At 46.2% G+C, this 20,174-nt stretch overlaps 1 protein-coding gene across 1 annotated transcript in view; it reads right to left on the bottom strand.

Moving 5' to 3' along the window:
- Positions 1–213: 213 nt before the first annotated feature.
- Positions 214–20,174, bottom strand: part of LOC144824194 (lanosterol synthase-like) — a 227,102-nt gene continuing 207,141 nt past the window's right edge. The window contains exons 16-20 of the mRNA XM_078683350.1: positions 14,659–14,724; positions 5,337–5,417; positions 3,798–3,968; positions 2,368–2,446; positions 214–351 (exon numbers count right to left, since the gene is read on the bottom strand). Coding sequence (XP_078539476.1) covers positions 214–351; positions 2,368–2,446; positions 3,798–3,968; positions 5,337–5,417; positions 14,659–14,724 — 535 coding nt within the window. The remainder of the gene's footprint in view (positions 352–2,367; positions 2,447–3,797; positions 3,969–5,336; positions 5,418–14,658; positions 14,725–20,174) is intronic.

The raw sequence follows: 20,174 nt of genomic DNA, 5'->3' as shown, positions 1-20,174 counted from the left end.
TTTTGGTATTGCCATTCTGTGCATCTGTTTAATTAAATCGGCCTGTTCCACGCTAACATGTGGTCAGCCATTCTTGGAGCCACCATCCCACCTGATGTATTTTCTCAATGTATCATTTCTGACATAGAACACTGAATATGCACTATGCATGTCCTCTTTCGAGTGCCGCCTCTTCCTTCAGCCCATAAGACACTTGTGTTAGTCTTTGACCAGTCAGGTCTTCAGCTTGCCAGCCAATCGGCTCTTGGAGTGCAGTTGTGAAAAGCGTCCCAAGGTCCAAATGGGGAAAATATTTTTATAGGATGTGTAGTTAATCGCACAGCTTTTGTTGAAGACTCCAGAGATGTTCTCCTAATGGGAAAACAGAAAGAAGTGTTAAGTATCTGTCAAAGTCTGTACTTGACTGCAGCATTGCAATCTGTGTCTTCTTTAGGGAGGTGCCACCAAAAACGGACCTCTTCAGAAGAGGGAGATGAGCATAAAGGGACCTCCTTGAGATAATTAATTTTTTTACTTTTCAAGACATTTTGAAAATCTCAGAGCTAAAAGGAGGTAGATGAAATATAATTATTTACTTTAACCCCTTCAGCGCTGCGCGAATTCTCCCGCTGTGTGGGAGAATTAATAAGTGGGCGGGATTCGGACGGCCCCCAGCCGTCCTCAGCACATGCCCACCGTGATGTCGGAGGGCCGGGGGCCGTCCTGAGCACCGAAGAGGTTAAGAAGCAATAGCAAGGCCAAAAATTCGTATTTGAGCATTTGCCTTGAACATGCTGCTTCAACGGTAATACAAGACTGCGCATGGAAAGCGGTGCAGCGCACTTGCCGAGTGCCATATTTGGTTTGTGAAGGAAGCAGTGCGTGATGTTCAGCTGATAAAGGGTGATGCACTTGAGATCCATCTATTATCTGGTAAGCGAAGAAGGTAGCGCACTTGTTAGGAACCTGGCTAGTATCTGCGTGGTTTAGAGGGGTAGTGAATTATCTGAGCATGGTATTTAGTTAGGGAAGAGAGTAGAATGACATTCACCTGACGAAGATTAGAGTACTTGAGAGGATTGTAATATTTGGTTGATGAAAAGGCGTCGGTCAAATTGAAATACGTGTGATACTTTGCCCATTCTGGGTTTCACAGGAGACAGCAGAATAAAGCAATCAAGCAACTGCACCTAGGCATACATTGCAATTATGAGAATTTGAGTCATGATTTGGGTGATAGAGTTCTTATCATTGCAATGTCTATAAGAGAATAACAGATCCTCCATATGGCTGGATTTTATGTCAACAGTTTCAGGAGTAATGCTATTGTGGGGTAGTTGGTTGCTGTTTATTGGATGAAAAGAGTGCTTTGTTAAGGAAACTGAACTCTACATATCTATAATGTGTATCTTTCCTATGTGATGCTAAATCTCTATATTCTTATAAATGCCAATAAAGAATTGTTTTTAAAAAAAAGTTCAATTACTGAATGTGATATTTGGTTAGGGAAGTAAGTAGCCCACTTGCTATGCATGTGATGTGTGGCTGCAGGGCAGTAGTGCTCTTGAGAAGTGTTTGATATTTGGCTTTTGAACTGACGCTAAGTGTGATATCTAGTTATTCAACAGAGAGATCACTCCTGTAAGTGTGCACTTGCTGACTGTGTTACCTGGCTGATACCGAGCTGTAAGGCGCTACAGTGAGTACGAAACCGGGTCCGTAAAGTTAAGTCGTTTACTTTTTGTGGACTTTACGATTGGTGATTTCTGAAGAGAAACACAAAACTTGTTTACAAAGGTAAGTTAGTAGTAGAGGCATTCACCTATTATTTCATCCGGTACCAGTCTTCTTCCCCACCATGGCACTACACAGTTATCCTTAAAGGGCCTATCTGGTAATGATGTCACAGCCGGGCTCGGAACCCAAGCAGACATCGTGAAACAAAGGACCACTCTGGAACTCCTACCGCTGGTGATCGATAGTCAGTGGCGTAGCAAGGTCAGGTGGTACCCGGTGTGGAAAATTTCTTGTCACCCCCCCCCAGCCCATATTGAAATTATTAAAGAAAGTAGGAAAAATAAGATACTTACAGTTGCCAGTGTAACTTTTTCATTTTAAAAACTAATATTTTTGATATTTTGTCACCCTCCTCAGTGATGACACCCTGGGCCCACCACACCCCCTTTCCTACGCCGCTGTCGTTAGTGATGCAGAATGGGAAAGATAACTCTTTTTTCTCTGCACTGGAAGAACCCTTTTCAAGTTTCAGGTTAGAAAAAACTAATTTTTTAAAATATCAACACGTTTTGCATCACCTACAAGCTGTAGCAATTATCTATGCGCATCAAGATGGCCCAGCACAGTATCTCGGGTGTCACTTTGTCCTACCTGCGGCCAGTCTCCGTTGCTTTGCTGTCTGTCAATCAAAACTCGGATGCCTCTTTCAAGAACTGCAACATCTGGAAACCTGTCCAGGAACATGATGTGAGATTTACAGCATCAAACATTGACACAAACACACAGAATAAGTGTGGACACCGAAAGACTCCCACAAACAAGCAGACAGCAAAACAATGTCTACACGAACTGGGAGCTCAACGGAATAGATACGTCTGAAGTGGTGGCTCTAGTTGGTTGAAATTGCATTTATAGTCACTCTCTAAATCTCATTACGTGCACGAAAGGTGTTTTATTTAGCAGAGGGACATGAGGGGCACTTGGGAATTGTCTGTAAATATTCCTAAGGAAGTGCATGTCAATTTTCTTAGGGTCCAGTACAGAGGAGAAAGCATAGTGTGTTTTTTCGAACCCAAAAATAAATTTAACGTATGTAAAATACAACTAATAACCATCTCAATTCTAGACACAAACATGATCATTCAGATAATGTAAGCAGGCATAAAGTCCAACGAGATGGACAGCTTCAACTTCGAGGTGCCATCTCACGCATGTGGAACCCCAGGGATGGGCACCAAAGGAGATTTGCTTTTTTTGCAGGCCCTCCAGCTGCTTTAGGAGAATACTCTCACTGCGTGGCTGACAAAGGGCGTGCCTGACTTTCTCAATGAGATGCTGAGTCCAGGTTCTGGACTTCTGGACTATCTCTTAGTATGTTATAAATCAAACTTGGAACAAATAAAGAGAATCCCACCGTCCTTGCTGTTAAGTTGACTGGCTGAAGCATACTGTAAAATGCACCATTTTAATTAAAATGTTGAATGGAAGGTTTTTGACTGGTCTTGCTCTCAGGGTTTTGTTTCTAAGTTACAGAGCATTCAAGAAGGGCCTCCAAGGTGACCCCGAGTCTCATGTGTTGCTTTTCACTTAAAGAGCCAGGGGGAAGGAGACAATACACAAAAACAATACAACTGGGAGGAAGACCTGCAAGGCATTGGTGTGGGTATTAGTTATGTCCAAGCTGGACTCGCCTTCCTAAATTGAGACCTGCTTCTGTGAAAGGTGAAACACGTGCCTCTGAAAGCACTCGATGAGTCAATCCGATCATCCCAATCCTTATATCACTACACAGTCTTCTCATTGAAACCTGATGTGTCTTCAGGAAGAGCTCCCGGACATATACAGACATTACCTTTAGAATGGAACTACTCTCTTGTTTTAACATGTTCTAGTTACGTGAGTTAAAGACACAAATGTTGGGGAGGCTGCTCATGTGGAAGGCAGCAACTATACGGTGGAGTCAGTAAACCTTGGCCGGCAATCCCGAAGGGTTTCAGCAGGAATGAAGTTTGTAGATGTGGAGCAACAAAGTACCTGACTATTCTGAGTCATGACAGGTTGTGTGGATGGGGAGACATTACCTGACAGCCATCAGTCCTAGTAGGGCCCAGCATGTGTTGTGGATCTGCGAGTTCCTGCTTTGCACATATTTCCGCTGCTTGCATGATTCGAAGTCCTCTCCCCACCCGCCATCTGCCATTTGGTGGGAAAGCAAAAACTGGCAGGCCGAGACCACTTCACTGCATGCAGACCTGAGAAACAGTTACACGGGAAAACAGTCGGTCAATGTAGGTGTCGCTTCTCCTGATGCACCACTGAAAATAAAACACAGATAGGGGCAGAGACAAAGCAACACACACACAACACACACGCACGCTCAGACGTAATTTCCTATGTCATTATCAACCCCTACTGAACACCTGAGGATCCGAGTCACTGGAACAAAGATGTAAAATTAAAGTTACCTAATCACCCACCTCTCCCTCTGCACAGACACACTTATGAGGCAGGTCACCGGAAACCTGCTGCCTTTGCACACAGACATCTGCCCCAAGTGTTTCCAAGAGAAAATTCTATGTTGCTGGTTATGGACCCAGCTGTATGACAGAGGTTGCAAAACACCATTCTAGAGTACTTATACAGCAGAGCAGGTGTCTTTCAGTCAAGCCCACAGAAGCAATTCTCTGTTTCTCCACACAGCAGCCACAGTGGCTGCTGGCAGACCCTATTTTCTTTTCTTTTTAATGTCTGAAATATAGCTACATGGCTTCAGCCCTCTGAGGACCACAGTTATTCCCAGGAAGCAACATGCGCCCACACCCTGTCTTAAACAAGTGAGAACCTGGTCTGAGCCGCTCAGAACTTCCCAACTCCCAAACCAAAAGCACAGGAACCATATACTCCATAGGTGAGGTTGAAGCCTCAGCTATCGGCTGGAATAAGCCGGGTCACAGAGTACTACCGGGGTACTCAGTAAAACTTTTGAAAAAATATTTTTACGGTTTGGCACAATTAGACACCTTTGAGGATCTATGGATGAAATTTCAGCTCTAGACTGACTTTTAAGAATATCTTCCTGACCTAGATTTGTTGATCTACGGCTCGGTACAATAACACCAATTTGTTTAGCCTTGAAGAAGTCACCTGTGTGACGAAACACATGTCGGCTCTTTCTTGGATTACTAGCTTCTGTAAAAAAAATCTGACTCCTGTTCTCTGATTATATTTTTGAGATTACAATGTATGTAGTGACAACACCATTTAATCACTATATGTTGAGTGCTCTGGTACATCTGTTTCTAAAGTTCACTGAGGTGGTTTCACCATTGCATATGATGCATATTGGGTAATTTGAGGCATCTGTAGCAGTTAGCACCATAACTAGAGTATTTGTTTAGTAAATTTGTCTGATAAATATATTGGCACAAGCCGAAAGTCGTGCGATCGGAAAAAAACAATCACTACCCTTCTCAGTTTTGAGAATTGAATACCTTGAACAGGTCGTCCCTCACCAACACAACTCACGCCACTTAAAACAATGCACTGAACTCAATAGAGCTGACAATCTCCTCTGTGTCAGCCTAGAGATAATTACATGTTAAAACAAATGTGAAAAATACCCATCACTGTAGGTGTGTCCCATGCAAGCAAATGCCTCTAACCCGAACCAGGTACCGTAGGTGAAGCAAACACCCCAACTCCTGCAGAAGCCAAGAAAAAAGAAATGGATTAGCACATGAACAATTCGAGAGGATATGTACAAATATCCCTGCCTCGTGACATATACCAACACACAAGGTATGTATCCACAAACAAAACAAGCATTGGTAAAGCCAAAAGGTCTCTCCTATCAGAACTATTGGCTTGGCGATGTTTTGCAGCCATGCTTACAGCAGCGCAGATACTTTGCAGTGAGGCTAAAACTAATTTCAAAAATCCCTATAATGCAGCCAGGCCTAAAACAACTTAAAAATATATATATATATATATGCATTAGTGCTGGATACATCAAAGTCCTTTTTTAGGTCTTGCCTAGGCAGCGATGCGCTGCATGTGCTGTCTCTAAGAGACCTGTAGTATCTAGGGTATGGGCTTCAAAAAAAGCTCATGTTTTTATTGGTTCCTTTAGAAATGCTGGATAGTCATAGGTTAATACACTTAGAAGTCCCTCCTTTTGTTTCGCCCTGGAGACTGACCCTGCTACACAAATCCTTTCACTATGGGCCACATGTTTTCATTAAAAGCACTACTTTGTCTTTTGCTCTGTCCTCGCTGATGCTTCCAGTTCACTTAATCTCCTGTGCCTCCCAGAACAACACCTCCTGCCCCTTGCAGCTTGTTTGTATTCAGCTATTCTTAGGTCCCTCTCAAACACCCTTCCTGAAAGATCTAAGTCAGAGTGCACATTTGTGATACAGCGTGCACTGTGTGCTAAATCACCTCGAGGCGCTTCAAATTAACCAAAAAATATTGTATCACCTTCAACTGTGGCGCCTGCAAACATCTGCAGCTCTCTCCCTCCCCTTCTTTGAATGAGACACTAAACACTGGCAGGTAAACCGGCCCCCACCTGTGCGGCGCACCGGGGGATTGCCCGGTGCCCGCTATGGCCCTGAACACTGGCATCCCCTCTCCTCCCGAGCCCTTTGGAATCTCAGACCCTGTCTTCTTCTGTCAGGTGTCAAGTGGCACTTAGACTCGGACTCCCGCTTCAAACAAAGGATGGTGCGTTGGTGACAGGATTTCACTTTGCTAAAGGTTGTCTAATGGCATGCTACACTTACACTATAATGTTTTACAGATACATGTAACTAATGTTTAACCAAAAAGGCAGGCTAATTCGTTTTTGTTGGCCGCAAAGGGAGTGTGTAAACAATTATCTTTTATAACATTCTACATGAAAAACTCTCAATGTTCATTTAAGGGGAGTTTTACATTTATTGCTTATCATAAATAGCAAAGCAAGCAACAATTCAGGAGCTGTTACTTTCTTACTACTAAAAACGTCATTCTCCCCCTGTCCTCCAACCGGAGCAGGGGCTCAGCTGTGAAGGGCGGCATTTGCACTGGTGCTTTTATCAGTGACTTATGCACGTGTGTATGCAGCTGTGCGAACCAATTCATATCAGCTCAGTGGACCTTAAACCGTCCTACATAAGGCATTTTTTTTTTTTTTACTTTTTGTGGCAAGCATATGCCACGAAAATAAAAAAGAGAAAAAATATGTATACTGACTCCAAAAGGTGTCTGTCTTACGCAATACAATTTGTATTTATTAAAAAAAAGTGTATATAATTTCAATAGAACAGCACATCTGCTACCTAGCAGGCAGGTATATAAATTCTTAACTTTCAATGCACATCGGAGGAAAACAACACTTATTTCCAAAAAACTGTCATTCATATTTTATTTACATCCCCCAAAGCATACACATGGGGCCATGGGTAAACCCGCTTAAGCCATTGGCTTTCTTGCTCTGTCAGTGATGGGATTTGCTCTTCCTCATCGCAGGTGCACGAGGCAGGTGGGCCAATACTTTTATTTGCTAATGCTCTTTTTTCCCTTTTCCTTATCTTTATTTGTTATCCTCCTTGTGTGTTTAAACTGTTTTAAGAGTGCAAGGCCGCTAGTACATTTTTATTTTCACAAAAAAATCCTATTTTGATGTATTGTGCATTTGAAATAAAAACTGCTTCTTTATCTGTTCTAAGCAACCTACCTAACAGGAAGCACCCAAATTGTTCTCTTAAATTTATTTGTAATGCTTTTTTTAATTTAAATAACTATTTCCCAGGACAAGCCTGCCACCGTTAGATGGTAACATGCTTTCTTTTCCTTTTTTATTTTTTATGGCAAATGCTCCCAATTAAAATCATCACACTAGTTGGCCAAGGCCAGACATATTGCCTCTCATAAATACTGGTTTGTATTTGTGTTTTTTATACAACACAGTCCGTAGCTCATGTACAGAGCCTCCACTTGTTCTTGAATTTCCCAAGAAGCTGAAGATCTGCCTTTTCAAATAAAGCTCTGTCCTAGGTTAGGCTAGGCACATACCTGCTCAGCACCAGGATATGGTGCAGGGTGATAACGATATAAAAATATAGGTAAAATAACATGACATAACATATTCTGGAGCATGAGCAGGAGTATGTTGTCTAGGAAAAGCATGGGTGGAGGGTTAAAGATGCCATGATTGTAGAGGTTTCTGACTCTTAGACTTGGGGGTGATCAGCAACGAGATAGCTGATGTGAACACCATTTTATGTGTGGAATACTTACACAGCGCGTTTCACAATAGGTTGTGTAGGTGCTAAGCTCTCACTTTGAACCCCACTTTATTTACTGTCTACCCTGATAGAACGCAGCGACAGTAGATGCACTAAAGACCAGTGCTACCTTTCTATTCCTCCTTGTGCTATGCACTGGTCCACCTCTCCCCCCAGGTGCCCCTCCCACTCGTCCCTCTCTCTCGTACCATCTCCTACCCCTCTCTCTCAATCTCTCACATACTCTTCCTGCCTCTCTCATTTGGTTCACTTCAAGTCTTCGAACACAGTTTCTTTCCAGTGCCTTTTTAGGTCTCGCCTATTCTATCCCGCATGGATAAAGAGGCGAGATTATAGTAATTGGAAAAGAAAAGTCTACCTAGCTGCGGATCGCGTACAGTTCATGTGAGCTATGCGCGTGCACATCATCACCATGCCTCAGCACCAGACTTCAAAGGAAGCCGCTCGCACACCACTATTTGTCTGAGCCTCGGCATCAGACTTCAAAGGAACCCGCACCCAAGCCGCTCCCCCATCAGACTTCAAAGGAATGCGCTCCCGCTCCCCCGCGCCCCCCCCTCCCGCCGCAGCAATGCCGAGAGCTTGTTTTTTTTTAATCCATTTCGCGGGGAAGCCGTGTGTTGTTCGGCGTTCTCTGCACCTTTCTCGTTTTTTTTTCTGAACAAAAGTGAAAGCCTACCGTGCTTGTTTACAGTAGCCTTGTTTTATGTTTCCGATGCATTGTTTTGTTGTTTATTTAATGAATGTGCCTGGGCGCGCGCTGCCTACCACGGCGCCCGGTTTTATTATTTTTATGTTAACGTAACCTCAGACTCTCCCCGCACCTTTACATCTCCCCGGAAACAACATGACACACTCTGCTTTTTTGTAAGACCCCTCTCCGGACTGCGATATAGCCCTCCCAAAACATAAATCTGAAACCTCATCCTACTACGTGTATACATGTGCCCCGCCTCCCGGCTCCTCCCACTGCTCGTGCTACACATCTCTTGGTAGACTCTTTCCCAACATCGCTGCTAAACTCTGCTCCTGTACAGCCTGCCTCTCTCCAATCCATGCATCCCTCCCCTTACACAGGCTCCAGTTTCCGGACATGCTCGCCATTGTTTTACTTTTTTTTCTTTACCCCACATATAGCTGCATTTTATTTTTGAAAGGCACACAGACCCAACGCCAACACTCAGTAGAGTTTGTGCCTTGAGGTGAATGAAGCTGTGTAAGTGCTGCACACACACCTCTGTTGCTTGTTCGCACACACTGCCATTGCTTGTTTAAAACGCTTCGGAAAGCGTGTGCACTTTGTCAAGTGTTCACTGTGAGCATGTCTGAATCTCCGTTGCACATTTTAATGCTGTGTGCCTTCGGGCGATCTCGCTGTGCCACTGAAGCTGATGAAACTTTTTCTCTGCAAAAGTTGATTGTTGTAAAAAAAAGATAATTTTTTAATTATGTACAAATCGAAGACAAAAAAAAACATACAACTGGCTTGTTAAAACCCCAGAGTCAGGAGGAGGAGGTGCTGCCACCAATGCCTCTTGAGCTTCCAGGTTCGGCACTCTGTGGCCGCTTGCTGCCAAAGTCCATGCACAATTTCCCAGTAGTGTACTACCTCTCGCCCAGTGCCTTTCAAATTGTGCATGTGCCACAGTCTTCAGCCGGACCCTTGTGTATCATGCTTCAGAACACCTCCCACAGGTACGTAGTGAGTGGCTAGCAGTGTGACAGTGTCTGCAGAGCTATGCTTGCGGAACGAAAAGCACACACTTGGTACAAGGTACACTTGCTCACACAGTCTCTCGCTCTTTCATTTCATAGCAATTTATTTCATCATGATATAGCCTTCCCTTCACCGAGTCACACCTTCAGCAGTTAAAAGGTTATCTGTCATCTTATGCTAGCCTACCAAACTGTGCAGGAATGCACACGCGTCGACACAGCTCCTCCTCAACAACAAAATAATTCAGAATAAATCCAGCTTTCATGTGTTAGTTAAAAAAACTGTCGGCTCTCGCATGGGTGACAGAAGAGTAAATTAAATCGGCTTTCTTCCTTTAGATTTGCTGGCTTACAAGAATATTTAAAGAATGTGAATTTGGCACTAAGCTTTTACTAAAAAAAATGGGACGGCTACTCTCTCCACATAGCTGTTTTTGGTATATGCTCCATTAGAAGCTTAAACAAAACCCACAATCAGAATGAGGCCTTCTCATTTTTAAGTCAAATGAAACATTCCTTTGTATTCATGTGGGGGGTATTCTTTCTTTTGACAAACCTTTCTGTCCTGTTCCATAGGGGTGCATGGTGATGGATGGCTATAACTCCCGCTCTTCAGGCAATGCCAACGAAGATAGCGTAATTTGTTAGCACTGACACTACAAAGCACAAGCATTCCCTCAACAAACAAACTCTGATCCAAAGAGTTGGTTTAAAACCTTTACAGGGATACACTCCCGACGGGAATGACCTTTCAAGACTACCAACAAGGTCGGACTGGCTTGTAGGGCAATAACGCAGTGCCCAAAGGGCTGGTTTCACAGGTCAGCATATTATCCGTTATTTATGTCTGTGAACGTGTTTCATGGTCTGTTGATCCAGTTTTTAGTGGTGATTTCCCTGATATTAAAACAAACATTTCCTGCTACAGACCTGCAGTCTTTCATACCTTGTTAATGCTCCTCTCTTCCACCCACCTCCTTCTCTGAATCCCTGTTCTCTTCTCTTCTCCCATGCTGATCTGCTGCTCTCTTCCACCCTGCCTCCTTCTCTAACTCCCTGTTCTCTTCTCTTCTCCTGTGCTGATCTGCTGCTCTCTTCCACCCGCCTCCTTCTTTAACTCCCTGTTTTCTTCTCCTGTGCTAATCTGCTGTTCTCTTCCACCCGCCTCTTTCTCTAACTCCCTGTTCTCTTCTCCTGTGCCGATCTGCTGTTCTCTTCCACCCTGCCTCCTTCTTTACCTCCATGTTCTCTTCTGCTGTGCTGTTATGCTGCTCTCTTCCACACACCTCCTTCTCTAACTCCCTGTTCTCTTCTCTTCTCCAGAGCTGATCTGCTGCTCTCTTCCACCGCCTCCTTCTCTACCTCCCTGTTCTCTTCTCCTGTGCTAATCTGCTGCTCTGTTCCACACCACCTCCTTCTTTACCTCCCTGTTCTCTTCTGCTGTGCTGATCTGCTCCTCTCTTCCACCCACCTCCTTCTCTAACTCCCTGTTTTCTTCTCTTCTCCCGTGCTGATCTGCTGCTCTCTTCCACTCTGCCTCCTTCTCTAACTCCCTGTTCTCTTCTCTTCTCCTGTGCTGATCTGCTGCTCTCTTCCACCCCGCCTCCTTCTTTAACTCAGTGTTCTTCTCCTGTGCTAATCTGCTGTTCTCTTCCACCTGCCTCTTTCTCTAACTCCCAGTTCTCTTCTCCCGTGCCGATCTGCTGATCTCTGCCACCCGCCTCCTTTTTAACTCCCAGTTCTCTTCTCCTGTGCTAATCTGCTGCGCTCTTCCACCCCAAATCCTTCTTTAACTCCCTGTTCTCTTATGCTGATCTGCTGCTTTCTTCCACCTCGCCTCCTTCTCTAGCTCCCTGTTCTCTTCTCCTGTGCTAATCTGCTGCTCTCTTCCACACCACCTCCTTCTTTAACTGCCTGTTCTCTTCTGCTGTGCTGATCTGCTCCTCTCTTCCACCACCTCCTTCTTTAACTCCCTGTTCTCTTCACTCCTCCTGTGCTGATCTGCTGCTCTCTTCCACCCCGCCTCCTTCTTTTCCTCCGTGTTCTTCTCCTGTGCTAATCTGCTGTTCTCTTCCACCTGCCTCTTTCTCTAACTCCCTGTTCTCTTCTCCCGTGCCGATCTGCTGATCTCTTCCACCCGCCTCCTTTTTAACTACCAGTTCTCTTCTCCTGTGCTAATCTGCTGTGCTCTTCCACCCCAACTCTTTCTTTAACTCCCTGTTCGCTTCTCCTGTGCTGATCTGCTGATCTCTTCCACCCACCTCCTTCTTTAACTCCATGTTCTCTTCTGCTGTGCTGTTATGCTGCTCTCTTCCACCCACCTCCTTCTCCAGCTCCCTGTTCTCTTCTCTTCTCCCGAGCTGATCTGCTGCTCTCTTCCACCCGCCTCCTTTTTAACTACCAGTTCTCTTCTCCTGTGCTAATCTGCTGCGCTCTTCCACCCCAACTCCTTCTTTAACTTCCTGTTCTCTTTTGCTGTTCTGGTCTGCTGCTCTCTTCCACGCTGCCTCCTTCTTTAACTCCCCGTTTTCTTCTCCTGTGCTAATCTGCTGCTCTCTTCCACCCACCTCCTTCTTTAACTCCCTGGTCTCTTCTCCTGTGCTGATCTGCTGCTCTCATCCACCCCACCTCCTTCTTTAACTTCCTGGTCTCTTCTGCTGTGCTGAACTGCTGTTCTCTTCCACCCGCCTCCTTCTTTAACTCCCTGTTATCTTCTCCTGTGCTGATCTGCTGCTCTCGTCCACCCCAACTCCTTCTTTAACTCCCTGTTCGCTTCTCTTCTCCTGTGCTGATCTGCTGTTCTCCTTCACCCCACCTCCTTCTCTAACTCCCTGTTCTCTTCTCCTGTGCAGTGTGTGTGGGGTTTTGTGTGTGGGGGGTTGTGTGTGTATTAGTGTGAATTCCATCCTTGAGTCACTTTTTGGTGCAAGGAAGCATTTTGCGATAAAAATAGAGAGAAAACCACAATTTCCACAAGCAACAGCCAGTTGTGCTCTGATTGGTTGCATTGCTCTTGTGTTCCCACGCTATTATGGCAGCATAATTACACAACATGGCATAATGGCATAATTTCGAGTATTTTGCAAATCGGGAGTAAAGAGAAATTCCCAAAATTATGTCGATTACGATGGCAAAATAAAAATTGTACCGGGCCTAATTTCCACTTCGAGAAGAGCCTGTAAACTGCCATTGAGAAGGACTTCCTCAACTAGTTTAGGACTGTTTCCTCATTTCCTTTACAGCACCCAAAATGATCCTACTGCTTTCTCGCAGGGAATTTCTCCTCTATCAGATTCAGAAACAACAATCTCGTCAGTTAGAGAGCTAAAATAAAAGAACTTGGAGTTCCGCTGCCATTTTCTTTTATGGGCTGGAGTAACTGCCGATCAGGGAGGGGGCACACAGGTTTAAAATAGCGAGCTGGAAGCTTATTCTGCATTTATAATAAATCACGGCCCTCCGCATACTGCAGTCCCATGTCAGCATTTGTCACCCCGTGCAAAATGCAGAATTGACAAACAATAATTAAAAAAAATAAGACCCGAACCAAAGAGAACTGGATCAGCCTTCTCAGAAGGCGCACGAGGAAGTATGTCTGCGAGATGAAGAGAGGGTGGTAAATTGGATGAGGAAGATGAATGAATAGGAGACAGGAACAGTAAGCGCGGGAGAGGCCAGAGAGAGAGGAAAGAGGAGGAGGGGGCCGAGATCCAGGATCGGCGAGTGAGGAGGTTGGAGATGGGCCAAAATTCAGAGGAGCAAGAGCAGCGAGCAACAGCAGTGAGCCTGTATGGAAGAGAAGAGCCAGGGCAAACAATATGAAACAACAAGTTTGGGCGTCCTCAGAATTGAAACTATTGACTTTTTTTTTTAAAGGAGAGTGGTGATTTTGAGTGGGGTAGTGAGTAACGTGACCTGAAAATTTTAAACCGACCTCCAGGATACCAGAAACTGTATTATGCAGTCTCTGGGTTAGGGTTAAAAAGAGTCATTGGACGTAAGTGAGGAGATATGGTCTCACATGTCCCAAAAATGGTGAGAATGGTCGAAGTGAAATGGTCTACATGTTTCAGCCAATATTCTCCAATTTTTTTAACCAATGGTGAATTTCGTACTTTACGCACTGATTTCTCCTATACACACCTTAGCATGTGTGCATAGATTACACTTGCTCTGGGCAAGCTCACCCTGAGCCACTCATCCTGAAGAAAGCCAATCAAATTGGAGCATATTGGCTGAAACATATAAACCATTCTCACTACTTTTGGGACAAGTGATACCAAATCTTCTCATTCACATCCAATGACTCTTTTTAACCCTACTCCAGGGAGTGCATAGTAAAGATTCTGGTATCCTGGAGGTAGATTTAACATTTTCACTTTCACATTATTCACTTCCTCACTCCAAATCAAACCAGCTCCGCTGAAATCAGACGTTCGAAGCACACCTAGGAGGCACTCGGCCCCTTGGGTGGGAACCTAATGATGAAGCATGCCACCAACTAGGTTGATGGGTGAGGGTTCTTTTATAAACCCAATGGGTTCCCTGCAAGGGAGATTTATTTGATGACCATGACTCTATGGTTTATCCAAGTTGAATTTGAGCCTTTATTGAAACAATGTATCAACGTACCTTCCAGACCAAGCTACTGGTAAAATACAATCCCACCCACACAGAGAATCATTGTTAACATATAGACTAAGTTATCATACATATAGGCAATCGGCAGAAAATACACTCACTCCTACTGCAAACCCAGGTGCTAGCAATACAAACCCACAGCTATTAGTAAACTATTTATACACTCAGCTGGTGGAAAATACAATCTAATGAAACAGCATCTGCAGAGAACTCTTCTTATAGCTGTTAAGAATGCAAACACCCTCAACAATCAAATAACACATGCCGCTACACTCCAGGCCTGGAATGAACTCACCCCTCCCAGGATCCATCTGGTCGCTGCACCCTGCGGCAGTACTCCAAGCCCTGGAGCAGCGTCTCCCTAGAGAGGGCAGAAGATTGAAGGTCAGGTAGGAGTCTCTGATTTATTTTATTTATTTATTTATTTATTTGAAAAGTTTTATATAGCGCTGGCTAGACCCGGAAGTATCAGAGCGCTTTACATGAGAAAGGACATTGTTTCAGGGCATTGTTCTATAGTTACATCAGTTCTATTTGCAGTTACCAGTATATGCTCAGGAGAAAAAACGTGAGCTTACACAATAATATAAGATAATTAGCACGTAGCATATCCAAGACACAGGTCATATGGGAATGGAAGGTAGTAGGGGAAAGGTAAATAGGGGAGAGGAAAGCAGACAGAGTCAGGTAGATCTGAAGGGAGAAAGTACTCCAGGAGGAACAAAGCAGTCGAGGAGAGAGACAGATAAAACCGTGAAGAACCGTGACAAACAATGTCCGATGTCCGGCTGGGTAGGTGACGGCCAAGGGGGTGACCCAGACCCAGACTCCGCTATAGCTGCGTAGGACAGCTCCACCAGGCAGCGCCCATAGGTACACGGGCTCCACAGTAATTACAAACAGTTAAAGTTTCAGCCAGTGGGGCTTCATAGTACCATAGAAGACATCAGTCCCGGTGTTACTGGGAGGCGCTGTCCGCCTCGTCCTCCATCTCAGGGTGAGGGTAGGTGAGGTACGGATGAGGAAATTGCGGCCACTATGTTAGAGTCAGGCAGGTACAAGAAGCGAATGGCGGGATGTACGTTGTTACAATGCATGCTTTTACTACGCATGCCTTTACAATGCAGGATTTAGAACGCAAGTCGTTACAACGACTTGCGTTGGGGGGTGCTGGATAGTGAATAGTTTAATTTACTATTCCAACTCCAGTCCCCGTGGATAGTAGGGAAGGTGTTGGATAGTAAATTAAACTATTACCTATCCTAGAGCGCGCCCCAGTGCAATTCGTTGTAATGACTTGCGTTGTAAATCCTGTGTTGTAAAGGCACTGCGTGGTAAAAGTTGCGTCGTAAAGGATGTTTCCCGAATGGCGGGTACAGTGCAACAGTCAGCAAACAAATGGTGCCCCTGGTGTTCCATTCAGAGTAAGCCTGTGGGTCATCTCACCAATGTGAGAGTTGTAACTCATCGTGGAAAAGGACCACTGTGGCGGCCATCGTGGGGTCAGGCAAGAGATTCTTCCTCTGGTGTTCCATTCGGCCGGTAGCCATGACCATGGACTGACCCATCTGTGTAGTTAAGCGCCAAGTTGTGGGCTGATGGGTCGCTGCCAGTTGTTCTAGGGAGCCCCCCTGTCTACTTGGGCATGAGGACCCCTGCCGCGGCAACCCGTGGATGAAGAGTGGTATGGCATCCCTCCTTTCTAATGGGCACCCACCATTTTACATCAAAAACGCTCACCGCTTCCTTTCAAGGGTGCCGTAGTGGCCCGGGGCCTCTCCGATAGCCTCTTGGGGTACAACCCGGTAAACTAGGAGCTGTAGTGGTCCTCTCCCCCCACAGAACCAGCTCACCGTCTCTCACTGCAGGGGGGTTGTCCTCCCGCACATCCCAGCTGAGTCCCAGGCCTGCTCCGGCGCTTGCTCTCTCCTTACTTGTGGCCAGATGGGACCGCTATGCAGCGATGGGCCGGGGGCGTAATCAGGCCCGAAGTGGCCGCCCACAGGGTCCCAGATTGACCCCTGCTGCTTCTTTCTTCTCACGTCAGCCCACAGCATCCTCTTGAGTCCCCCAGGTGCCTCCGGGTATCATGCCTAGGGGGCCCGCTATTCCCTAGCTCTCCACTTCTTTGGTTCAGGGAAGGCAGTCATCGGTTCTGGCCACCTCGCAGAAGTTTCAGGCTCTTGCCAGAACCAGCTGTTGGAAGAGGCAACCCTATATACACCAGATTAGGAAATGAGCCCTGGGGGAGGAGTGAGGTAAAGGGCACAAGACCCAATGGTTTAGTATAACCCAGAACATCATGCCCTCATTGTCCTTGAAGCATAGGAACTATGCTAAGTGGGTTTACAAAACTCACACCTGAAAAACACGCTACTATAGTATGTCTACTGCTCAAGCAATATATAGTATTGTAATATTGATGCCAGTGAATCCTGTAGCATCTGTGGCCATTCAAGGCATGTCTGCTGCAATTTGTGGCCAGTATGTAGTTCCCCAAGTCCTTGTGACTCCTTTCTTTTGGTCTCCTTGAAGGGCTGCGATGATAGAAAGTTCCTACAACGTCCACAGTGGGATCCATTAGCAGTCCACTGACAGGCAGGTTCTAGAATTGGGTCCAAAGAATCTCCTGCGGATCTCCATGAAGTCTCCATTCTGATTTGTTAATATCCATTGGACATGGAAGGGCCTGATCAAAGATACACACTTAAGCCGAGTTCAGAGTAGGAACTAGGGAAGGCAATGCCTTCAGAGTGTTAATTCTCCAGGTCTTGTGCTTGACCCCAAAACAAAGTAATCTTGACTGAAGCAAACAGATCCATAGACATAGACTTCTAGTGCTCTGGTAAACCTGGCATTTCAGAGTCCTCAGGCTTCATTGAGGTGAAATTATTGCAGCTCAAGTGGCGGATTTTTAGGTCAAGCCTAGATGCAGCCGTGCTTGCGCTGCGAGGCATGCTGTATTGGAGTATGCAATGGAAACCCCGCCCGCTCTTTGCCCATATTTGTCTTTAGCTAGTGCTATTGTCCTTCGTAAATGCTGGCTTCTGATTCGTAATTAGGCTTATTAGTCCCTCCTTGGTACCGCCTTGTCTTGATTTGCTACCTCCCATAACGACTGGACCTTTTACTTGGCTCGTTACACAGTCTGCTTTATCTAGTGGGTGAGCACTATTTTGTTTATTGACACTGATGGGGTCCATGGCAGCTGTTATTTGTATTTGAAGAGCGCCCACACAGGACAATGGCAGCTGCTTTTTTTATAGACCGCTATGCTGCTCTACCTTGCATGCTGAGCGTGGCGCCCAAGGACACTGCTCTCAGTTACAATTTTTTTTTAACTTTCATGTTGAGCACAGCGCTCGCTTCAGGGACACTGCGCTCTGTTTCTTTACTTTTCAGTTCAGTTCAGTTCAACTTTATTTGGGTACCATAGTTTCTTTACTTTTAAAAACATTGTGATTGAGCGCGGCGCCCGTTTCACGGACACCGCGCTCTAATGTCTCACGTTGCTGACCTTATGCCTTTGGTTCTGTACAGCATTTGCAATGGAATAGGTCTCGCATTTACGCAAGTTTGAGCTATTGGCATTGGAACTGACAATACCTTTTATTTATGTTTAGGTTTTTAAAACACAAATAAAAGGCATGGTCATTTACAATGCCAATAGCTTAAACTCGTGTAAATGCGAGACCTATTGCATTGCATATGCTTGTTAGACATAGGGAATGGTTGTGGGACACCTTTTATATTCTTGGATACTGATAACTCATCTTCTCAGGCTTCATTCCTGTCAACTGTTCAGTGTGGTCCCTAGCATAGACCAGTTTACGATTTGGGTCCAGAGTCCTCATATGTGTACCTCTCACACAAACACAATTCCACTGAGAAAAAGCTCTAGCAAAAACGCTGGGACCCAACAAAGTCTGAAATTCTTAGTCAACCAGAGTGCATCTGCAGAGGATAAAACGGGCCTTATTTCCATTGTCATTGTAAAACTAGTGTGTAGGAAATGTAAAAAAAAATTGGGGTCGTATCTCCTCTCCGAAGGTATCAGCGCCACCTTTTCTCTCTGCTTATTTTAGTTGTAGCTATTTTTTTTACATACTTGGTAAATAAAGATTATTACTTACCCTGTCAGCATTTGTATTCTCCTGCCATCTAGTGTTGGGGTCAACTTATTTTTGTTTAGAGGCGCTAGGTGGCGCCAAACCAAGATGGCCGCACTGGAGTGAGGCTCCCGCCCGACCTGGCATTATTCATTATCCTACAGCATCCTGATCGGTGATACTGGACCGAAATCCTCCAAACTGGCTCCGTTGAGAGATCCTGCATACAACGGTGTAACATTCGCTCGATTTGCGCAGCGGCTTGCCTGGAGAGACGCCGGGGATCTGAGAGCGGGAGGTGGCGACGCTGCGTAGGAGACTGCCAGCCGGGTCTGCTGACTGGGACAGACCGGGGATCTGCGGCCTCTCCAAAGACGTCGATGGATATTGACCTGCAGTCTGGGCCCTGGTCCCCCCCTCTCCTCCCCCCCCAGTGGCCGACCTTGAAAAACACTACGGAGGCGATCCCGGTGTGAAACGCCGGCGGAGGACACGACAAACGGCTTTCCTTGCGGCCGGGAGCCGCGCTGTCCATTTCTAGCACCTGGGAGCAGCGGAGCAGACAGACGGTGAGGAGGTGCGGGCTGACGCGCTTCGAGCTGCTTCTATCACGGAGGGCGGACCGGACCTTTGGGGCGAGTGGTGCTGCAGCGGAACGTATGGACGTAGAAGGGGTGAGAGCAGTCACACTTCATGCTGCATTAACTCCCGGTGGGCGGCCCGGCCCAGGGAATCTCATGCCCACACCCTGCTAAAATACCGCAACACCCCCATTGAGCCTGTGGTACCTGCATCGGCTCGGCCGGTAATGTTGAGGAGACTTGCTCACCGCACTTAGCCCCGCAACCCCCAGGCACACGCTCCTACGCTCGGCCTGGTCCCGCTCTGCAAAACCATTGGAGGCGCGAAAATTCCTGGCCTAGCCGGAGCCCCCGCAGGCCCTCGAGTCGCTGTCAACTGTGTACAGGCCTTGAGCCCCTGAGGTGGCAGAGGCCATTCTACCAAGCTGAACCGGCTCCCTGCCTGGGACACGACGGACCCCCCTCTCCAGGGGAGTCCAGTGAACTCTGACCGATCAGTCCTACCGCCTTCTGACCCTGTACTGGGGGATTTCCTCTGGAAGATAAAATAGACGGAGGAGAGGCTTCACGGCGCTGGTCACCCCTATAACAGGCCCCAGTGAACTGCTGCTGGCGAGTGTCTACCTGCACCTAACATATACCCATCTCCTCTACCCGGAATACTGGCGGCCTCTTCACTAGCGGCGGCCCGGACTCCGAGACGCGACATGGGGCGCAACGATGCCAGGCAGTCCAAGATTCCGTTTGAGTCTAAAAAACCGGCAAAAGGGATGCCGGATGCGGAGGGGAGTCCCGCCGCGCCGACCCCCCAAGACGACGATTGGAAGACGCTCCTACTTGGCATGAAGCAGAGCCTATCGACCATTGACGCCAAGATCGACACCATTAACACCCGTATGGATAGTGTCGTGACGAGACTGGAACAGCATGACTCCCGCATCAAAGAGGCAGAGGACAGGATCTCTACGTTGGAGGACGGGGCGACGTCGACCACCAAGCAAGTTTCGCAAATGGATAAATTGCTCAAGGTAATTGCGGATAAAAATGAAGATTTAGAAGCGAGGTCCAGGCGCAACAACATCCGCGTCCTGGGCCTTGCAGAAACAACGAACACTGGCAAA

Source organism: Lissotriton helveticus, chromosome 3_1, assembly GCF_964261635.1.
Source record: "Lissotriton helveticus chromosome 3_1, aLisHel1.1, whole genome shotgun sequence".
NCBI lineage: Eukaryota > Metazoa > Chordata > Amphibia > Caudata > Salamandridae > Lissotriton > Lissotriton helveticus.
The sequence above is the reverse complement of the archived record's forward strand: the minus strand, read 5'-3'. Positions and strand labels throughout refer to the sequence as shown.